This window comes from Crocodylus siamensis, chromosome 6 (genome assembly GCF_052110815.1).
Source record: "Crocodylus siamensis isolate JL-2025a chromosome 6, ASM5211081v1, whole genome shotgun sequence".
Classification (NCBI taxonomy): domain Eukaryota; kingdom Metazoa; phylum Chordata; order Crocodylia; family Crocodylidae; genus Crocodylus; species Crocodylus siamensis.
The window spans coordinates 29,750,137-29,772,811 of record NC_143400.1 but is presented as its reverse complement, the minus strand read 5'-3'; the positions used below and the strand labels follow the sequence as shown (position 1 = coordinate 29,772,811).

The following is a 22,675-nucleotide window of genomic DNA, read 5'->3' as shown; positions in this document are numbered from 1 at the left end:
GTGGCTGGGGGGGCGTCATGCGACAGTCGTAGGCGTGTCTAGAGGCGGGATCAGGCTCACTGCCACATCCCTCTGCAGTGAGCTGGGCCAGCCTGGTGACATCAGTGGGGGCGTGGCCAAACTGGGAGCCAGCCTAGGGTGCACCTCCCTCTCCCGTGGGCTGGGCCAGCCTCGCTTCCACCCCAGGGGACGTGGCCTGCCTTGCCTCCACCCCTAGGAGGTGTATCAGTCTCCCGCCTGGTGACATCACGGCCGGGGGGCGGGACTCGCCCGGCTGCCACCCCTTGGGGGCACCTATCCCGTGGGAGGAGCCAGCTTCGCTCCCGGGCGGGGCGGGGCTGGTGACGTCACGGGCCGGGGCGGGGCCGGAAGCGGGCGGCAGCGGGGCCGGGGCGGGAAGATGGCGGACGGGGACAGCGGCAGCGAGCGCGGCGGCGGAGCCGGGGGAGGAGGCGGCGGCGGCGGCGGCGCGGGGCCGGGCCCGGGGCGGGCGGAGCAGGAGACGCAGGAACTGGCGTCCAAGCGGCTGGATATCCAGAACAAGCGGTTCTACCTGGACGTGAAGCAGAACGCCAAGGGCCGCTTCCTCAAGATCGCCGAGGTGGGCGCCGGCGGGGCTAAGAGCCGCCTCACGTTGTCTATGGCCGTAGCGGCTGAACTGCGTGACGCGCTGGGCGACTTTATCGAGCACTACGCGCAGCTGGGACCCAGCCCGGCCGATCCGCTGCCTCCCGCAGGCGCCAGCTCGGCCTCGCCGCCTGATGAGCCACCACGGCGTGCGCTGAAGAGTGAGTTCCTGGTGCGGGAGAACCGCAAGTACTACCTGGACCTGAAAGAGAACCAGCGTGGCCGCTTCCTGCGCATCCGCCAGACCCTCAACCGCGGCCCCGGGGCCTTTGCGGGCGCCTCAGGCCTACAGAGTGGCCAGACCATCGCGCTGCCCGCGCAGGGCCTCATCGAGTTCCGTGACGCCCTGGCCAAGCTGCTGGATGACTACGGGGCTGAGGACGACGAGCCAGGGCTGGCGCTGGGCGGCGGTGCGGGGGCGGGCAGCGGAGAGCTGCCCGAGGGCACGTCCATCACCGTGGACTCCAAGCGCTTTTTCTTTGATGTGGGCTGCAACAAGTACGGTGTCTTCCTGCGTGTCAGCGAGGTCAAGCCAGCCTACCGCAACGCCATCACTGTGCCCTACAAGGCCTGGGCCAAGTTTGGTGGCGCCTTCTGCCGCTATGCTGACGAGATGCGTGACATCCAGGAGCGTCAGCGTGACAAGCTGTATGACCGCCGGCCGGGCACTGGGGGAGTTGGCGGAGGAGCGGGGCCTCCAGGGCCTGGCAGTGGGAGTGGCGCTGGTGACGACTCAGAGGCGGATGATGTGGATGACGATTGAGCCCTGCTAGGTGCCCCTGAGAGAGGATGGACCCCCCCCACCCCAAGACCTGCCAGCACCTACACCCCCACAAGCCTCGCTGGACTGGGGGATCCTACTGGAGCCCTGCTGGAGTACGGGATCCCCCTATCAGAGCCCTGTCAGCGCCCCCAAGTGCCTCATTGGCCTGAGGGATCCTGCCAGAGCCCTGCTGGAGTGTGGGATCCTCCCCATTGGAGGGAAGCCCTGCCAGCCGCCCCCGAGAGCCTCACGGCACTTCAGGACCCCCCCCCCCCAGAGGCCTGCTGGAGTGGGCAAGCTCTGCCAGACAGGGGGATCCCTCTGGAGCCCTGCTGGAGTGTGGGATCCCCCTTGTCTCAGAGAGTTTGCCAGTGCCCCAAGACCCTTGCCAGATTGGGGGATTCCCCCGGAGCCATGCTAGAGTGGGGGATCCACTTGGAAATCTGCCAGGCTGAGAGACCACCTCACCTTCCCTCCAGAGTCCTGCAAGTCTCCCTGGAAACTTCACTGCACTGCAGGACCTGCCAGCCCGCCCCTCCCCCCCCCCCCCCCCATCGGAGCCCTGCCAGACTGGGAGGCCTGCTAGTGCCCTCATCAGAGCTCCGCTGGACTGGGAGCCCTGCTGGACCGGAGGACTCTCCCCAATCCCCATCAGAGCCCTACCAGCCTGGAAGACCTGCCATGACCCCCATCATCTTGAGGCAAGCTGGGAACCTCCCATATCTTCAGGGCCCTGAGAAGTGGAGGTGTCATATGGATCCCCCCATCACCACCCTGCATCTGTTGGAGAGCTGCCTGCCCCACCAATGAAACCAGCATCCAGGCTGCTGCCGCTACCCAAAGAAATATGGGTGGTGATGGGGGGCATCACCCTCCACTTAGAGATCAACCAGTGGGGGCAGAAGACAGGGCACAGGGGAGAGGCTGAGGGGCATCTAGCGAGGGAGGAACCTAGTATGGGGTGAATGGGGGGGTGGGTTGATTTCTCTTTTTGGACCAATGTCCAGGCATCTTGGTTCCCTTTGCTTGAATGGCTGGTTTCCATACCGGACCCCCATCCCCCAACTCCCCTCTCATCAACTTGTTCTCAGAGAAACCTGCCAGTTCTCTCCAGAGCTAAAGGACCCTTCTTTCTTTATTTGGATCCTTTTCTTCCCTTTGAATATCTGTCCCAACACCTTCAACGCAGGGCTGCAAAGAGAGGGTAAATTGAAGACAAAAAAATTGGGCATGAAGCACAAGGCAGCTTGGGGAAGAGAGAGGGGGCTGGGGGGAAGTTGCACCCCCCTCTTTTCTCTCCAAATAAGGTCGTCTCTGAAGAGAAATGGCTGGAAGAAATTGGAGCCAACTGGCTCCTGGGTGGTGGGGGGGAGGGGTTGTAGGGAAATCAGCAAGGATGTGGCCTTCCAGCTGGGGTTGGAGAGTGGAGAGCAAAGTAAAAGGTTCCAGCCCAGTCCCCCCAGATCTCTCAGTACCTCACAGCACGTTGTATCAGCGAGAACCATGCGCCTGAGGGGCAGCCGGCGGGACTTTGCTCGTGGCAGCCGAAGCCCCCAGCTCCACTATACGACTCTTGAAACGCCCTGGCGGCATTGGATTTCCCAACCACCTTGAGATCTCGGCTGAAGCCACCAACTCCGATCCTGGAGCTGAGCTGCAAGAGGGGTGAGGGGTTGGGAGGGAGGTGGGCAAGAATCCCCCCTCCTTAGCTTTTAACTGGATTTTTCACTTTTTTTTTAGTTTATCTCAGTCCAGTCACTCGACCCCCTCCACCCCCACCCCCACCCCCGCCAAGAGAAAGATAGAAAAGCCAAGGTATTTTCACCGCATGTTCGTATCCTAGTCACTTGGAACTGAATGGCAAGCGACACTGTTCATTCCAAAGTTTCGGGTATTCCTTGTGAGACACCGTAGGCTATATCAGTCGTTTGTTTTTTGGGTTTTTTTGTTAGCTGCATGCCTGTCCTCTTGATTTGAGCTGCCTTTTTAATTTCATGCAGACCCTGGTGTCCATCTTCCCTTATTATTTTGTGGGGGGTAGTATTGCTTCTCCTCTGTTCTTAGTTTTGTATTTATTGGAAACCACCAGCATCAACAGCCATTGTTTTTCTTCATGGTTGTGGCTAGCTGGGGGTGGCGCAGCAACAAAGGGGAGAGGTTAAAAAAAATACGTAGGCCATAGGGTGTGCAGAATTGCCCCTAATGTAGTAGCCAAGTGATCAGCCACCCCTATGCATCCATCTTTTGATTTGGTTTTTGAAAGCAATTCTCTATTCCCGTGGTCTCTCACAGGCCTTTTTAACGCAGATTTTTAACTGAGAATTTGTCTTTCTCTTTTTTTCCTTCTTCTGATCTCTCTTTTCTGGCTGCTTCTCCGTTGCAAAGATCTGGGTTTACTCAACTTCCCGGGAGCAATAGTATTTCTTGATGTTTTAATTACATCCAACCTACTAGTACTGTATTTTTGTACTCCGAGGCAGCTGTTTTGGATAACGTCCTGCTGTATTTTACCTATGTATTTTGTTTCAAACATGTCTGGGTTCTTTGCGGCGGAGAACATGCCTTGATGATTATTCGTTTTTTAACATGCCAGGTCCAGCAGATATGAGCTGCTGAGATCAAGTCATGGCAACCTCTCACTCCCTGAATTAAGAAATCAGAGGCAGCAATGAAGACTCAAGGCTGCAGACCTTTGCTGTATATTGCTGTAATTTGATGAGGGGTAGCAGTATTTTTTTTCTCCTTCCATCCATTTTTAAAATGATGTATAGACCAACTCAAACTCAGTTTGTTGCTTTGGTGGTAATTGACTCTTTTTTGTTTGTTTGTTTGTTTTCTCTCTCAGCTGCTGTGAGCCAGTTAAGTTTTTTGCAAAGGTGCAGACAGTACCTCTACTTTTCAAGAGAAATATTTTTATTTTTTTTCCCGTTTCTGGATGAATGGCAGTACCTAGCCTTACCTTTCTACTGGATGTGATAGTGACGGGGCAGTGACAGTCCCTTGCCAGTGGCTGTATGGGTTAGAATCGGCCGCTTAGGAAGCACGTAGGAGCAGACAGCAGGCGCCAGAAAAGCTGCCCTTTGTGGTATTCACTTTGGCGCCTAGACCTGGGGCGGCGCAATGAGCAAGGCATCGACGTCCAAAACCCTATGGCGTGGTATGACCTTCCAGCCCACCCTAGAAGGGGAGTGTGTTGGGGAGGAGGAGGGTAGTTGGACAGGATTCCAGGCCAGAGAGAAGTTGGGACCGACATGTAGGCCACTGTCTTCTTGAGAAGGGGCTTAGCTCTTCAAGCTTGTTTGGAACAGAGGCTTGTTAATGAAGGCATGGCCAGAAGGGGGGAAATGGAGAAGGGAGTTGGTTTCCAGGATTCACAGGGCTGTTGTCTATCCTCCTCAGGCTTGCACCTTTTAAGAGTAATAACAGGCAAAGAACATTCCCCTCCCCTGCCCCCCCCCAGTTATCTGTTGGCATAGATATCCCCCTCTCCCACCCTACATTCCGAACAAGCCCAGCTGATATAGGAGGGACAAAACCTGAAGTTTTGCCCCTTTTCTTTGCCCAAAGAGGTGATAACAATCTACCCATCTCCCCTCCACAGCCAGAAGGCTTGGATGCTTCTCCTCTATGTATAAAGAGAGAGAGAGTTCCCCACCTCCCCTTCCATAGGGACAAAATCCCTTTGAAAGAAAGCAGGAACCTTGCTAGATCTCTCAATCTCTCTTTCCCTATTACTGTTCTTATTTTTTTTTCTTTTGAGCTTCCAGTCTTGATCCTGGAAAACCCCTTTCCAGACCATCATGATGTCAAACCATCTGCTGTACAAAAACCCTCCCACAAAATGTAAATCTTGTATAGCACCGAGAAAGAGAGAAATAAAACTACCATGTAAATACTCGCGGCACACAGGTCTCGGCACCCAGATCTAGTGACAGATGAACGTCCCATTTTCCAAAGCCCTTTACTGAAAAAATGGGTGCCAGCTGGACCCATAAAGGGAACCCGTCCTTTTCGGGTGGCAACCAGGAGATCTTGTTCAGGAATGAGCGAGAATTCCTGCCTAAGTTTCTCTCCTGATTTGTAAACCACTGAGTTATCCCATCTCGTTAACAAAGCTTCCGAGCACCGGGCACAAGAGCCTGGTGAATCTAATCCCCTCATATTGAGTGGTCTATCCACGATGCACCCTTCCAATGTCAAAACTGAGGGTGTCTGGCTAGAACCTGACTCCTTTTAATTGGTTTTTTCCCCCAACCGAGGCATGGCGTAGAGCGTGACAGATGCCAGTCAGGCCCCTCAAACTCTCTGGAGAGTGGCACGTTCTCGACTTGCAGGGGGATTTTTTTCCGGTGGAAAATACCGAAGCATCCTGTATGCACAGGTATCCTAAAAAAATAAAAATGTGACTGAATGATCATGGTACTATCTGATGCACCAGGAATCTCTCAGCAGATATTCAGGCCTAAAGCAGTGTGGCCTTGGCTAGTAAGTTTTTGTTCCTGGGAGGGGACCGGCAAAAAGAAAAGCTAACAAGTTCCCTTTATTTAAAAAAAAAAAAGAAAGAACATGTTTCTTCTCTTTCTTTCCTTAGCTGTGAAACGTTGTAGTGAGACTGACTTGCTTCATAGTTGACCATTTCTTTTGATTACACCTCTTGCAACAGGTAGGGAACCTCACAGCATCTTGACTGCTGCCTTATGCTACCCACTTTATCTAGGCTTACCTTCTATCTGGGTTGCCACAGCCAGAATGCCCACTTGGCCGTGGCATAGAACTTTCAGGGCCCTGTCACGTATTCACTTGAAAGCTGGAGAGAAACCAGCTATAAAGTTGGTACATGCTTTTGAGCACTAACTTTGTAATTATGGTGTGATAATTGCTTTGCATATATGACCAGCTGATCTTGTGCAACAGGGCGGTTGATTGTGTGATATGTATAACGTGGCAGGGACCCCCGTTAAGGCTGTCGGTGTCTTCCTCAGAAGGCAATTTCATTATGAGATGGCCATGCTATATAAGGGGTTGTAGTTCTAGGCAGCAAGAGCTTCAGCTGATCTGTCTGTCCCCTGTCCATTTCATCCCCCACTGCCCTCCTTCCCAGTCTTCTCCCTCTCTTCCCCCAAAATCAGGCGCTTGAGTATTTTAGTCTGTGAATGTCCAGCAGTAGTGGCCGGTCTTGCCTTGTGTGACCCCATCTGGGCATGAGTAGCGCTCATGGTGCTTTTAGGGTTTTTAATTAACTGTACATCTGTGGCATAAACTACCCCAAGCCCCAATTCTTCTCCCACCCCTCTCCATGTCTTACTGGGCCCTGTGGCATTTGCCACCTCCTGGGTCCTTTACCTGTGCTTAGAGAAGCCCATGTCTTGTCCTGTAACGCATAGCATTGCTTGCTGTTGACCGGAACCCTTGTACCTGAGAACAAGCTTGGAAAACCTGTCTGTAAGACTCGCGTCTGTTTCTCTGAACTCCATGCACCTGGCTGGGCTGGTAGGTAGTGTGGGTAACAGCAGCTGGAGAAAGAAACCCCATCCATCTTGTTGGAATCTGCTGCATCTTCTGTTTCAGGCCCTTTTTGATGCCAGCTCACTTAGGAAATAAAAAAACACCCCCTTCCTCAAATAGTCCCCTGGCAAAACACAATCTCTCTTGCTAGTTCATGGCCTGGTTAGGCCTTGTGCTACTTGAAATCTCAGCTCTTTCATGCTTGGTTTCTGAGCCAAAGAGCTTTGGCATCAGAGTCAAGCATCCAAATAGCTGAACGTGGTCACCAACTACCTCTTCTGCCCAGATACATCACTGCTTCCTGACCTGTGAGCTTGTGGCTGCCGTGGGGTGGTGCACTCACAGTGGTCGCAGCTGACAGTACCGCCGTTCAGCCTTCTGCTCCAAAATGGTTTATTTTTTGGGTTCTTTTAGAAACCAGGCTCCATTTCGGTGAGGACCTCAATCTTTTCCCCTGGCTGAAGAAGATGGTGTCAATGGTGCTGTGTTCAGCTCACGTCCACAGTTGGGGTACCTTTAAAAATCCCTGGGATCAGTAAGCAAGACTGGGTTATCCTCTTGAACCTGACAATAGCAGAGAAACAACCTCCCTTGCCTGGAGGGAATAGTGAAGACTTGAGTAGAGTTTTGCAAGTCTTTCTTTACAACTTACCCACAGATCAGCTTTGATTAAGTGGGGATGTGAGTCTTTGCCACTGCTAGTCTTCCTCACCCATTTGGCTTCTCTCCAATCCAGAAGCTTGATTGAAAGCCAGACCATCTTGGCAACAGATTGCTTCCCCTATGAGGCCAGCTGAGATGCCTGGCATTTGGCAAATCTCTTCTAACATGCTGCTATCTTCATTTTAATCTTTTACCTCATGAAAGCAGTCCAGGATGGTCTCCTTCCTCAGGAAACTGTTGATGGCTGATGAATGTGGTGAAGTAGAGAGGTTTATCATTTATTGGTAAGTTCCATAGGCAAAAGAGGTAACTTCTAGCTCTGGCCTTGTGTGTGGAATGGTCTGTCTGGCCAGAGGGGGAAGGAAAGGACTCATAGTTTCATAGTTTCTAGGGTCGGAAGGGACCTGAGCAGATCATCTAGACTCGTTGAACCCCGGCGAGATCCAAAAGAAAGGAGTAGAGTCTGATCTGTTTCTATTCTCCCCGATGCCCACATAGCAGCCCCCATTGTTAGCTCAGAGGTAAGCAAGGTTTGATGAAAGTCCTGTGGAACTAGCCTAGGCTATGCCAGCCACAACTTATTTGCTGCCTGGAGAGATGTGGAGGGTAGGTTCCTGCCTTGCTGTGGTGCTTTTGACCACCTTTACTGGCATGTTAGAGGCATGTTAGCCTATGTTCCCTTCCTCAGTTTTGGGGTGGGGACTGATAGAAATTGGCAGTAGTGGCATCAAATCAAGATTGCTGGCAAGGGGCATCTTGGCATGGCACCCCCAAGCATCATGCTGGCATTACGTAAAGCAGCAGCAGTCGTAGCACTCACTAGGCTTCTGGGGCTTTCTCTCTGGACTGACTGATCATAGAGGGCTGGGACCTGACTGTCCATGTCTAAGCTGGGTGCCTGATTCACTTCACTTGGTACAAAGTTCAGGATCTCTTGTCTGCAACAGTAATGGCGGGATGCTGTGTGTGTGTGTGTGTGTCCATGTGTAAATAGACACGTAGCTGTACATGACTATACACAGACATCTATATACATGCGTGTTGATACACGAAAGACTTGTTCCCCTCGCTAGCTAGCTACAATGTGCAAGTAGATCAACTTTTTATAAGAGAAACTCCCCTTAAAAATTATATAAAATAATATTTCTCTGTGTAAATGGTAGAACTGATTTCCAGAATATCTGCTGAGAGAGGAAAGGGAGAAATAATATCCCCGATTGGACTCAGAAGTACCAGGAATGAGAGAGAGGGGGAAAACCATAAGAGAAAAGAAAAGAAACAAAGGTTTATTCCTCCTGGTTTATTTTTTTAAGAAAAAGAAAAGAAGAAAAAAGGAAAGATGCACTTTAACTGGCACCAAGAAAAACCCCGTGAAAGCTACAGATCCATTTGGACCCCATTCCTAGCCCCCACCCGCCACCCCTCTGATCAGTCCAGCAAAGCGCTGAGACACCACCCCCTGCCATGGAGCCATCCGTGGATGGTTCTGGCCCCGCTCCCGGGCTGGCAGGAGCCGGGGTAGATTGTCAAATAGTTGTCACAACCAGGCAGCCGGGGCTCCCCTTCCTATCCCTGCTCCCCCGGTTGTCACCCATCAATTAAGGCAGATCTGAATTGTTACCACTAGCGAGCTAGCCAGAAACCGCAACCTTCCCCCATCCTGGGCCCAGGTGACTGGGCCGGACCCCACCCAGCCCCCCCCCGCCATGCTAGTGAACGCTCGTACCGGTCGCAGGGTTTTGCAAATGGAGTTTTACAGTCTATATTTAAAGAAGTGTATGTTTGTAACAAATAAAGTATGCGGAAAAGTGAATGAAAATGCTCGGCTCTCCTCTCCTCCTTCAGTCTGCGGCTTGTGGCAGGGATCCATGTCCTGTGGGGTTAGGATTGGCTGGTTGCTGGGGGTGTTAGGGTGGGAATTTGGGAGGTGGAGGCACTGATACGGATCCCAGTAACTTCCAGCAGGTAACTAGTGACTATGGAGCCCAGAATCAGACCCAACTTCCCCTCTTAAGCTCCTGAACGCAGCCTGTTTTATACCCCAGCAGCTTTGGGGGCCAGCACTGGTGGGCTCCCTCCTCCTGGTCTGGTCCAGGTCAGGTCCTCACAGCCTCCTCAGGAACCATAACAATTGCCATGGACTGGCTCAGACCTTCAGGCTGCCTTGCCCAGTCTCCTGCATCATGTAGTGCCAGAGAGCCAAGGCTAGAAGGGAGGGGCACTGGGGATTTTCTCCCCTGTCCATCTCTCCCTTGCAGCCTCTAGCACTGAAGGTCTGGGAGGCTCTGATCCAGAGGCTGTGCCCCTCACTCCTGTGCTCCAAAGTGCACAATGCCCATTGGCTCCAAAAATGGGTCCTGTCCCATCAGGAATCTGGCTGAAGTCCCATCTTCCCCCACAACTGGGGACCAAATTCCTCACGGGGTGACAGAACTGCCTTGTGCTTGCTTCAGACTGCCAGTGTCGTGCTGCAAGCACCACTTGCTGTGAGCAATCGACACCTCCTGGCTTCCTCTTGGCCAGCTTGGACTTGGGAAACCCTGATCCTGGCCCCACTCAAGCCAGAACAGGCCTGGCTGTCCATCTGTCCATCTCACACTCTGCCTATCCACCCCATGCTATCTATCACTCAGTCTACCCTATGCTTATCTACCCATCTATCTACCTCTCCACCTACCCTACACCTTTATCTATCCATCTATCTATCTACCTATCTGTCACCTACTTATCCACCCTATGCTCTCTCAATAGCCTCTTGAGTCTCTCCTCATCTGAAGCTCCTCCATACCACAAATCATCCTTACTGCCCTTCTTTTAAAGGGCTGCAGTACTAAATCTGTTTGAGGTGCAGAGACCAGATCTGGGCTCTGTATTACATGAGAGGCCAGTTGAAACTGGGTCTTTTCCCCTCATTACTCCTGCAAGGGGGAATGCGGCCACGTCTTGGGTGGGAAGCATGATGGAGGTGTGTAATGGGGCAGGAAGTGTCTGGGACTAGTGGTTGTGGAGAGCTGAGGGAGGCAGGACCCCTGCCCCATAAGGCTGAGTCTCCTCCAGTTCAGGAGACTGACTGTGGCCCTGAGAGCTGGGTCTTAGCAGTGAAGGTATCTGGTATATCCTGCCTCACACCCCGACAGGGGGATCAGGCATGGGGGAGGGAAGAAGGCTGCAGGGGATGGAGGAAGATGCAGGCTCCTGCCAGAGTGAGACAGACGGCACTGGGAACAGGGAACACGAAGCTCAGCACGTAGCTGCTGTGCCAGCCCCTCCCCCAGTGCCCACAGCCTGCACTGCGTCCCCACCCCACCTCCCGCCCTGTTGGTGCCCCTCACTCCTGACCTGCAGCCCCTGTCCTGCAGGGTGCTCAGGCGCTGAGCCTGTGGGGTGCATGTGTACACCCTCGTGTCACCATGCCCCTTTGCACACGTGTCTAGTTTCCCCCCAGCATTTGCACACGCGTGGCAGCATGCACATGTGTGTGTTAGGGCCCGGGCTCCGTGTGGGCCGCAGTCCGGGTTACGGGCACCCCAGCCCCCACTCCCCTCTCCCTCGGGCCTGCAGCGCGGGTGGGGGAGGCGCAGCCGGGCCCGGCTCTGCCGCAGCGGCGGGTTCATGTGAGGTGAGCGCGGCCGGAACAGCGCGGGGGAGGGGGAGCTGCAGTGCGGGAGGCGGGGGAGGGAGTGCGACTGGCTCTGTGCGCGGGTAAAGGGGGTGCGCGCGCGGTGTCGCTGCAGTGTGCACACGTGTGTGTGTGTATGTGTGTGTGCGTGCGTGCGCGTGTGTGTGTGGCGGATCCTTCCCCCCGCCCTGCACCCCCAGCTTCCCCAGCGCCGTGTCTCCCGGCAACTCCGCGCTGCTGACGTTAGTGGCTATTTATAGCGCGGGCGCATCTGAGGACACGGACCCCCCCCCCCCCCCAACGAAGGCCACGCCCACCCCGGTGCCCCTCACACCCAGCCCACCACCCCCTGCTCCTCCGTGGGGGGGCCGCTGTGCGCCCGCCTCGGGCTGGAAGAGCCGGCGCTCCTGGGAGGTGGGCGCGGGATTGGGCCCTACTGCAGGCATGCTCAGTGCAGCTTGTCCTCAGCTGCCCTCGCAGCCGGAGCGCGCAGCCGCCGCGGCCCAGCCCGGGCCCCTGTTTCCCAGTGCAGCCCCCTGGGACGGCACCGACCCGCCAGCCTCCCCGCAGGCCTGGGTCGGGAGCTACGGGGGCAGCGCTCCCTGCACACGCCCCGGGGCTGGGAGCGGGGCAGCTGCGAGCTGAGCCGGGGGGGACAGGTGCGAGGAGCAGGACCGAAGCCGGGCCCCGGGATGCAGCTGCCGTGGGGGGTGGTGAATGAAGCCATTGTGTGCGGGGGGGACAGGTGGACCCGGGAGCCTGGCCGGGGCAGCCGGTTGCCCCTGCTGCGAGCTCCCGGGGTGGGGGGGCCTCGCTCCCTGCACCCGAGCATTCCGGCGGCCTGTAGAAAGGCTTTAGCAACAGGCTTGCATCATCCCAGGTTGCTACAGCAAGTAGCTGACATCAGCTGACGTCACAAGGACTCCAGCGCCCCGGGGAGTGGATGGACGCAGCCGGGAGGCGCTGGTGCCGCCAGGTGTCGGCGAGGCGCCCCAGAGCATCATGGGAACAGCCTGGTCGCAGGTGAGCGACCCCAACTCACCCCGACAGCCGCTGGCTCCGGGCCGTGTTTACGGGCGCACCGTGTGCACGCCCCTCTTCCCCGCCCATCAGCACTGCCAGAGCAGCGGGAGAGTGACACGGCCGGTCCCCAGATCAGGAGAGAGCTGAGACCTTCCTACGGGCTAGCTCTCTCGACCCAGCTGTGTGAAGGAAGCTGCGCCTTGTAGGTGGGTGCGCCGTGGGCATAGCAGTGCCATGCGGGACACGGTCCAGCGCTGGATGCCAGTGGGGTGCGGAGGGCAGCTGGGTCTGTACCCCATTGTGCACATACACCCTGGACCAGTATCATAATGAAGGGCAGACACATATGCACCATATTTATGTGCATGTACTCCTGTGCTGTACTTATGTCCATACACTCCCCTACCGTATTTATGCGCATACACTCAGTACTATGTTTATGCATACACCATTTTATGTGCATACATTCCAGTACCATATTTATGCACACACCATATTTATGTGCATAGAGTCCTTTACCATATTGATGCATGTCATATTTATAGGCTTACATATCTGTACTGTATTTATTCACATCCACTCCAGTACCACACTTATTTGCATATACTTGTCTGCCATATTTCTGCCTGTACACTCCAGTACTGTTATTAAGGGTACACACGTGTATGCCATATGTGGGCCATATTTATGCATATACCCTCTGGTACGATAATTAAGCACTTGTGTGCTATTTGTATGCGAGTACAGTCAAGTACCATATTCATGCACCTATACTCCAGTACCACAATTAAGCACATCAACCTGTGTGCCAGTTGTATGCACATACATTTTGATTCCGTAATGAAGTGCATACCATGTACCCCCAGATACAACGCCCCTCAAATGAGGGGGGAGATCATTTCTCTGTGGAGTTGGGCTCTGCCTGCAGGCAGCAGGGACCCCAAGCAGACAGAAACCATTTCACGCACAGGCCGTGAGGGCACAGGCCAGGCGGAGGCGATGCACTGGGAACCCCGCGTGTGCGCGGCGCGGCGCGGCGGGTGCCCGGCCAGAGGCATGCAATGCTTCCCCCTCACGGCTCCGCCGCCATTTTCACCCCCTCCCCGCCAGCTTCGCCAACAAACAAGTTGGGGGAGCTGGACAGAATGGGCGGGAAAGCCTCCTTGCTCCCTAGTGGCTGAGCAAGCTGTCGCTCGGCCGGCCCCGCCCCGCACTGCCGGGGATTGCCCCTGTGATTGGCCAGAGGCTGCATAGCTTACCCCGCTCCGCCTCCTGCTCTCTCCAGCGCGCGCCGCCTCCCCTCCTCTGGAGGCCCCGCCCCTGTGTGCCGTGTGCAAAGGAAAAACAGCCGTTAAACGGGCCGAGGGGCGGAGCGGTGCCTAAGAAGCCACGACGGGATTGGCTGGGGCGGGAGGTTCAAACCAGCATGGCGCGCGTTGATTGGCCCGCGGCGGCCGCGGCAGGCCAGGCTCTCTCCTCGCGCTCGGGCGGGTTATTGTCTCGCGGCTCCGTGAGGCGGCTCCAGGGCGGAATTGGGACCGGGGCTCGGGCGGCGGCACCATGGTGAGGAGCGCGGGGGCGGCGGGTGTGGGGCGGCTTCTCGGTTCCGCTCGGCCCCGGGCCTGCAGTCTAGGGGCTAGGCCGCGCCTAACTGCCGCCTCAGCCCCGCTGCGGGGGGTCACGGGGCATCGTGGTGGGACCGCGTCTGCCGCGGACAGTGGAGCTCCCCGGGCCCGGTCCTGGCCATGACCTTGTCCCGTGGGGCCCTTCGCTCCTTCCCGCTGGTGGGCCCCCAACAGGGCTCCTCTGACGTTAATGTTTCTCAACCTTTTTTGTACCAGGTCCCACGGGCAGTCCTGGCCTAGTGCCCCTCACTCGCGAGCCGCTGCCCCCAATGGGGGGGGGCATGGAAGGCCCCAAGCAGCCCCTGGCAGTCTGGATTTCTGCCAGCCTGCGAGGGAAGAGCTGTGCTTCCATATGTTCTTGCTGCCCACTTTTGGGTCATGACCCATGGGTTGAGAAACATTGGGATAGACTGGACTGGTTCTGGTTTGAGTGGAGTTAGACTAGAAATAACCTCTTGAGCTCCCTTCCAACCCTCATGCCCCCTCCCCTCAGCCAGGGGGTGGTACCTGCTCACTGGGCTGCCAAGTGATCCTGTTGCCATCCAGCTGGCAGCAGGTGTCAGCGCAGAGATGTGGTGGTCCTTTAGGACCCTCAGTAAGCTTCACTATCCGGCAGGGCAAGATCGGGAGCCTCCAATGCTGGGCACTGGGACATCTGTCACGTGGGCCAACAGCAGGAGGTGCTGGGCTCTGTGGCCTCAGGGTAGAGAACATGGAGAGCTGCTTCCCTGGCAGCACCTGCCAGCATCTGGTCTAAGATGCTAGAGGAAACATCTCAAGCTGCTTTGCTTAATAACTGTTAATAGGTCTATTCTCTGTTAATTCATCTAGTGCCTTGGACCTGGCTAGATGCTCTGCATTTAAGGCCACCTCCTGTGGCCGCGAATTCCACAAGTTACCAACACACTGTGTGTAAAAAAAAAAAAAAAAAAATATATATATATATATATATATAGCACGCTCTCAAAACCCATCTCCTGCTCGCTTTAGTAGGTGCCTCATGCTAGTTCCCTGGGTTGTGATGATGAACAACAGCTCCCCAGATGCTTGGTCCACACCTTCCGTGATTTTCAAGCCCTCTATCTTATCCTTAACTAATCCTTTTCCTTTCCAAACTGAAAGGTCTTGTGAGTCTCTCCCAATCCAGTAACTTCTTCACCTCCCCCATCCCTTTGGTTTCCCTTCTTTCTCCCTCTTCTAATTGTTCTTCATCCTTCTGGAGTGATGGGACCAGAAGAGAACCTTGGTCTCTAGGTTTTGGATTTGTCCAGCTGGTTCCTACTTGCTTTCTAGTTCCTCTCTTAATGATGCCCAACATCACAATGACTTTTTCAGTGGCCACTGTCCTGAGCAGATGCTTGTAGAGAGAGCTTTCGATGCTGACTTTGAGGTCTTGTCCCTGAGTCATTCAGCCTTCCCCTTTACTTCCTCTCTTGTAACCAGTTCTGGACCCATGAGAGATCCTTCCCTCTAATCTCACAACAAAGCAGTTGTTGGTAGAAGCCTTGGGTGAGGGATTTTAGCAGAAGCCTTTAGCAGATTCAAATATATGATGTCAGCTGGCTCCCTCCTGTCCACGTGCTAGCCAGCACCCTCAAAGAACTCCAGTTAACTGAGGCATTTCCTCCAAGAGCTTGCTGGCTCTCCCATGTGCCTTCGAAAGTGAGACTGGCTGGAAATAATTCTCAGGTGATTTCTTTAAATCCTTGAATTGGGCGGCATCTCCCAAGAACTTCCTAGAATCTCTGGTTATTTTCAGCTCTTAAATAGTAACTTGTTTTAAAAGAGTAGATTAGTATGTGCAGAATCCTGTGAGAAGAGCTGTAAGGCAGAAGGCAAGTAAGCAGTGGAGTAAGGGAAGTGTCTGGGCTCTGCTCTTGTGAACAATAGCAAGCTCCTTGAGTCTAGGACAGTGTTTGCATTTAAGAGACAGGAGAAGCCAAATATCTTGGCTCCAAGGTATGAAATACTAGCTTTGGTTTCAGCTGACTAAGTGACCATGGGTTTTACTGCTGGTAGCTCTTGAGGTCTGGTACAATGTGGAGCCCATTGCCGTGAAGTTCCCAAGAATCTGGAGGAAGAAGCATAGGACTTGGGATGGGGGCCAGCTCTAGCCATCGCCTTGGTGCATGGCCTTGGGCTTCCAGCATAAGGCACAACCACACTTGCTTCCTTGCATTGGGAGAACAGAAGAAGCATCATTTCTCAGCGATGGCAGGCATCTTGACAAGGCAGGCTGTATTTTGGGCATGCTTGCCTTGTGGGGCCTGTAACAGGGCAGTTTGTGCCTCTTGGAGGGAGCAGTCAGGCTTGGTGAGAGAGCCCAGTTGTGGGGTATTTAGACAAGCAGGGAGTTGCCTGCTAGGAGCTGTAGAAAGCTCCCAGGAGGAAGCTGGCTGTGCGCGTTTCTGGCCTGCAGCCAGAGCCAACAAGCTGCCTTCCTAATGCCAGGATAGGGGAGAAGGGTTTAGTTTGGACTGCTTCTGGGCTTGCTTGCTGCTTATAGACCCAATGGAGCCCTGGGAGCAAAACTCACCAGCAGGCCCTATAGGCAACCAGCAGGTACAAGGCACCAGCATTTTTTCTAACCCCAAAGCAAGCGGTGAGAACTAGGGGTAAAATGGGAGCTTGGGATTAAAAAAGCAGCACTCCAGGATATCTTGTGGCTCCTGGCAGCATGTGAATAATACGTTGTGATATTAAATGGTACTCCGAATCAATAAAGCACTCCAGTTCTGTAGGAGAGCTGCATTTGACATCTTATGTTGCTTTCAGCACCCAGTTGTATAGGGAAACTACAGTTAATGACTTGGATTACTTTTAGCACCTGGTTCTGTAGGGAAGCTGTATTTGGATGTCCTATATTACTGTTAGTGCCCGATTTTAGCTGCCCAGTCCCCCCAGGCATGGTGGCCTAGAATAGTTGCATCCCACATGCCCCTGCTAGCTGTTCCTGGCTATGGGTTGCCCTGTCAAGTTCCTGTGAGAGTCACAGATGGTCATGTCTCTTGTCTGGGGCTTGGCCAGGTGGCTCTCAAAGCCTGTGAATGTAGAGTTTCCTGAGTGATTAGGACCTGCTGTTGGTTATTGATCAGTTAGTAACTTGTACTCTGTGTTTCCTAGTGAAGCACCCCTGTGCTGTAGCCAGAGACTCTACTCAGATCCTTGTTTTTTCTGTTCAGTAGAGGGCTGGGCCTTGCTGAGGTGTTTGCATCTGCAGCCCCTCCGTATCCCAGTTTAGTTTGCAAACAATTACCTTTAGACCTCCCAAACATCTGCTGTCCATCTCATGTGTACTTGGATGCTGCCAGTGGCTGGTGACCTCTTACATTTTGGTGGCCTGGGGTTGGTTTAAATGCCAGGCCTCAAACAGTGAGAAGCCACTCTTAATGCATGCAGCGAGTAGTGCCAAGGCAAATGCTGTCAGAGCTCTGAGGCTGCATGGAGACCGAGCTTTTCTCAAAGTTCTGGTTATAACGTGATATCAAAGTGGAAGCGGTAAGTGAGAAACAGTTGCCGTGTAGTCATGTTGGAGGCTTTGAAAGTGTCCTAATGACCCTTTAGTTTGTCACTCTTTAAGGACTAAGATCAGCTCTTCCAAGTAGGGCTCAGTACTTCACCAAATCATTTATAGTTTGGCTCCAGCCTGGCACATGTATTTAGTGAGCCTCCCTTATACTTTATATCCTAAAATGCATAGGCAGAAGGCTATTTGAAGCAGTGCAGACTTGGGGGGCCTGGCATTGATGGCATTTCCACCAGAAGACCCCGAGTGAAGGCATTGCCATGTCTGTGGTAAGTTTGCAGAGATCCCTGTTCCACACCACAAGGTGTTTTTAATTGAAGGGACTGAGGTCGGACAGTCCAGTATGTAGGACAGGGCAGCTGAGTCTCCATGGCCAGCTCTGCCACCACCCTGGTGTGCGCCATCCCCTGCTGCTCTGAAAAGAGAGGTTGATTGTACTGCCCTATTTCAAGTGCATTCCAGGTGCGTTTGAACAGCTCTGTTGACAGAACAAACAACTTCTGCAATTTGCTTTCTAGCTGACATTTCCCTTGGAGTGCTGAGACCTCTTTGCTCTTTCCTTGGTAGAATCTCTCTTTTGCCTTTGGGGGTTTCTTTCCCCTTCAGAAGAGGCATTGCAGATTGTCAGGAGACTTGTTCCGGATCTACTTCTAGCATCCTTCTTCAAGAAGCCACCTGTCAGTTTGGCTTTCAGTGAAGCCTGGATGGAGTTGTGGTCTTTTCCATAGGTCACTCTCTTCCTCAAAGGCACTCCCTAGGGTCTGGTGGAATAAGCTGGCCACGGTTTCTCTCTTGGAAGGAGCCCAAACAGGTCTTGTTGTGAAGTGTGCCTGCTGGGATCTCCAACCTCCTGGAATTGCTGCAGTCACTTCAGAGAATATGCTCTTGAACTGAGCTTCCAGCCTTCTGGGATGCAAGGGAGTGCAGTGGCAGCAGGGGAGATCTGGGGCCAGCTCTGCAAAGCGATTTGTTCAGAATGCTTTGAGCCTGGGCCCTTGGCTATTTAAGCCTGTGAATGTCGAGTTTCCTACTTGGAAACTGCAGTCGGTTATTAGCTGCCCCTATGGCAATTTTGTGTTTCACTCAACTCTTTTTGCTTGGTATGTTTGGCCTTGAGGCTGCTACTGACCAGGCACAATGGTGAGGAGCAGGGAGGGGAGATGATAGTGATCCTAGGGAAAGGACCCAGAAGTTGCTGGGTAGGAAAGTTTTGATGATGCCTGTGCAAAGCCTGATGCTTTGGCAGGGATTTCTCCATTGGTTTTGCCCTATTCAGTGTTCTCTATCCCCTGCCAGCCCCTAAGAAACCAGCGTGAAGACAGCCCTGCTTATTGCTCTATGCTTCTCTAGGATTTCTCAGTTGGGGCAGTGAGAGCTAATGCAGTCTCAGTTGTAGCTGTGCAAGTAGCTCATTGCCCAAACCCACCTCTTGCAAAACCATGGCACCAGTAGGTGGCTGCTGGCAATACAAAATATCCCAGTACCCTCAGAGAACACATGGGCCTGAAAGCTCTCCCACCCCCTGTAAAGGCAAAAGTGGCCTAACATTGGTGATTTAGGCTGGAAAGTTAGCTTCATGGGTTCATTTGTGATGATGCTAAGCACTGTACAAGGTGTGTCTCGACCATGGACTTTAAGGAGCAGGGCTATGTCCAAGCCTTTGGCACTTTATCAGTGTTCACTTCCATTTGGCGTGAGGTTTGGGGAGCATAAATGATGGCTGCAGTCCAAGGGAGGTAGAAAATCAGGCAGGGACTGGGGCCTTCAGATGCATTAACCAGTTCAGGGAAGAGGTCTTTGGCAAAGAAGCAGGTGGAACTCATCTACACTATTTCAGGTGGCTGTGAAAAACATTAGCCCATGCAAAGCTAGAGCAGCTGCTGTACCTACATCTTGCCCAATTGTGCCTGACTTGGAAGTCACCTTAAGGAGGAGGGGGCAGTTTGGGTCATGGTTTCTTGCGCCTGTGCTTGGAAACAGTCCTGTCCTTGCATTCCCACATTGCAGCATAGAGAGCTCTGAATACATATAGTATCAGCAATGAGTCCTTTCTAGAAGCATTTCTTCCATGACTACTGCATGCCAAAGGTGGACTTTGATGGATTTCTCCTGCATTTTGTGTGTTGTAGGTATATGGGTTCCAGGTGTGAAGAAATGAGGCTAGGCCCTTTGGGCACTCAGATGTAATGGTGCCAGCAAGGGGAATTGCCATGGCATTTCCCCCTCCCTGCATGTCACATGTGGCGTTGAGCATCTTGATTCTTGCTCTTTTGTCTTGAGCAGGCTGGCGGCAAGGCTGGAAAAGACAGCGGGAAGGCCAAGGCAAAGGCGGTGTCTCGCTCACAACGAGCTGGACTGCAGGTAATGTGACACCCAGTGGTTGCTAGCTTCCATCAGCTTCCACTTCCCCCTTCTAAATGCCTGATCTTCTAAAGTGCCAGTTCCTGGGAAATAGAATTAGGAGAAGGGTCCTCCATGCTGAAACCTCACTTTCCAGCTGTAAAAGCAGATGCCAAAGTTTTCCCATGACTCACTTCATCCTGCTTTCCTTCCTGCTCCTCTGACCATCCCACGAGTTAAAAATGACACCACTCCTTGAAAATAGCTTGCTGGGTATTGCCGTGTAATTACCCTGTGGTAGTAGGGTGACTGGATAGCGTAGAAATCACACTTTCCCCATGATGCCTCTGGTGTAGCACCCAGGAATTAGTCGCATCAGGTGGAGTTAGAGTGAAAGCTAAACCCTCAGCTTTTGTATGCTGGGGGCAAGTTTAGTCTGTCCCAGAATCACAAACAGGTTACAGCTAGGCCAACGCCCTGCCTGAGTCTCTACTGTTCTGAGCGCAGGGGGCGGAAAGTTCCTTCCTGACCTGAATGCAGTGTCTGTCCAGGACCCTCCAGGTTGGGTTCCAGCAGGACCTTTGGCATAGTCCAGTCACCGTCCCCAGCCTGGGCTATAGGCAGCACCCAGTGCCTCTGAGGGAGAGGCCTTCTGTCATGTAGCAGGTTGTGGGGGTGGTTTAATTCCCTCCCACCTCCATACAGTGACCAGCAAAGTGTGGGAAAGCCCCTTAGTAGAACACAGGCATCACTACACCTAGATCACCTACTGGCTGCCCAGCCTTTCCTTGACCCCCACCAGTGATGAGTCTCCAGCTCCCCTGTGCATAGGCCTAGCTATGCTTACTTAGTTCACCACAACCTGTGACTGTTCTCCTTGAACACTTCCAGTGATGGAGAGTTCATAACTCCTCTGGGGCTCTGTTCCACAGACATGTTGAATAAAGTTCATAGGTGTAAGAGCCTGTGGCTTCACTGAACTGAAGCATACACCTTTATCTGCATGCATTTGCATTCAGCATTCTGCTGCAGGAAATCTTTATCCCTTTGGTGTTTCTTTCCTTCCCCCCTCCCCATTAACGAATGTTAGCACCACGCCTTTGGCTTTGTTCTCCAGTGCTTAATGAGTTGTCTGCTTCAGTTCCCAGTGGGCCGGATCCACAGACACTTGAAGACCCGCACCACAAGCCACGGGCGAGTGGGTGCCACGGCTGCTGTGTACAGCGCTGCTATCCTCGAGTATCTCACCGCTGAGGTAGGTTCTGAAGGGCACGGGGCAGGCTTCTGGTGTTAGGCAGTTCCGTGGGGCACAGCTCAGCCCTTCTTGCCATCACAGCACCCTCTGGGGAAAGAGCATTTGGGCTGCATCAGTGTATTTGGAAGCAGTCAAACCAGCCAATGGGTTGGCTCGGAGCAGCTGGGAGCCGGGGGCAGAGTGCGGCTTGGAAACCCATTGGAAATGATATATTTGAATATATTCATAGCCATTTACAAGCCAGGCAGGCTGTGACCACAGAGGCTTGTTCCTTTTGCTTAGCAAAACTAAACCCTCTCAACCAAGCATCTGCTTTTGGAAACTTCCAGGAGTTGATAATCTGCTCCCCGGGCAGCCTGTTCCAATACTGGACCCCCATCATAGTCAGAAAGTTCCTCATCCACAGCCTCAACTTCCCCTGCTGCAGCTTGAGGGTGTTGCTCCTAGTCCTGTCCCTTACAGCTGCAGACCCATCTTCATCTTCTACAAAAGGTCTCCAGGGCTGTGAAGCCTGTGATCAAACCCACTCATAGTCTTCTCTAGACTAAATCACACTTTCTCTGTCAGCATATACCCTATAAGTTTGCTTCCCAGGTCTTGCCCCATTGATTATTGGTCTGCTCTGGGCTTTCCAACCTGCCTTCATCTTTCCTGAAGCATGTGGTCCAGAACTGGATGCAGTAGAACATTGGAGATTTGTGGGTATCACTTCCCCCCTCCCCCCACCCCAAGCAAACACTCTGCCCTTGAGGCTAATCCCCCTTTTAACATAGAAAGTCTCTGGTTTGGTCCAAATGTTTGGGCGTGGAGACCTCTTGGAAGCCATATTACTGTTGGCTTTTTCAAGCAGCTCGTTCTAGTTTCACCACTCTGTCCTGAGCCCAGTTATCATGGGGCCTTGGTATAGATCAGGGGCCTTTCAGATTATATTGGTGTGGAGATGACATTGGGTGGGTTTCTCAGAGTAGGTTTGTGGTGGCGATTGTGAATGGTGGTCAGCTAAGATGGTCTCTTAGCTGTTACTACCCAGCAAAGAGATCTGGACAGGTAGCTGTGAACATCAGCTCAGCAGCTGCCAAGGCAAACAACAGGTTGGGAATGATGGAGTTGTGAACACAACAAAGTATTTTTATGCCCCTTTGTAAATCCCTGGGGTGGCCACACCTCGAAGACTGTGCCTTGGTCTGGGTCTGGTTACAACATCACCAAAAGGAGATGGAAGTAGAGAAAGTCCAGAGAGAGGCAACAAGGTTGGTGAGTGTTAGGGAGGGACCACCAAATGGAGAGACTAAAGAGGCTAATGAGAGAGGATAGATGGAGCATGGGATGGACAGATGGATAGACGGATAACGTGGGGTGCATAGGTGGATGGATGGATACATGCATGGGGGGGTAGGTGGGTGGGTGGATGGGTAGATGGACAACGTGAGGTGGACAGGCAGATGGATAGACAGAATGGGATGGACAGATAAACAGTCAAGCCTGTTTAGGCTTGAGTGGGCCAGGATCAGGGTTTCTAAAGTCCGAGCTGGCAAAGATTAAGTCAGGAGGTGTCGACTGTTGTTGTCTCCCCCAGATGAGGGCACCATGACACTGGCAGTCTGAAGCAAACGTGAAGCAGTTCTGTTGCCCCCTGTGGGGAATTCAGGTGGGGGAACAGGGCTCATTGTTGGGACTCCAGCCAGATTCCCAAAGGAACAGGAGCCAAGGGGTACAAGGCAGTCTGGAG

General features: G+C 53.3%; 1 protein-coding gene across 1 annotated transcript; it reads left to right on the top strand.

The window, feature by feature from the left end:
- Positions 1-392: 392 nt before the first annotated feature.
- On the top strand, positions 393-9,101 carry PURB (purine rich element binding protein B). Its single transcript, XM_090052796.1, has one exon. It carries the CDS (start codon positions 401-403, stop codon positions 1,388-1,390), a length of 990 nt encoding a protein of 329 aa, XP_089908922.1. The 5' UTR covers positions 393-400; the 3' UTR covers positions 1,391-9,101.
- The last annotated feature ends 13,574 nt before the right edge of the window (positions 9,102-22,675 follow it).

What these genes read in the sequence shown, in the direction of transcription:
- PURB (XM_090052796.1), top strand. Translation starts at nt 401, where the DNA reads ATGGCGGACGGGGACAGCGGCAGCGAGCGCGGCGGCGGAGCCGGGGGA.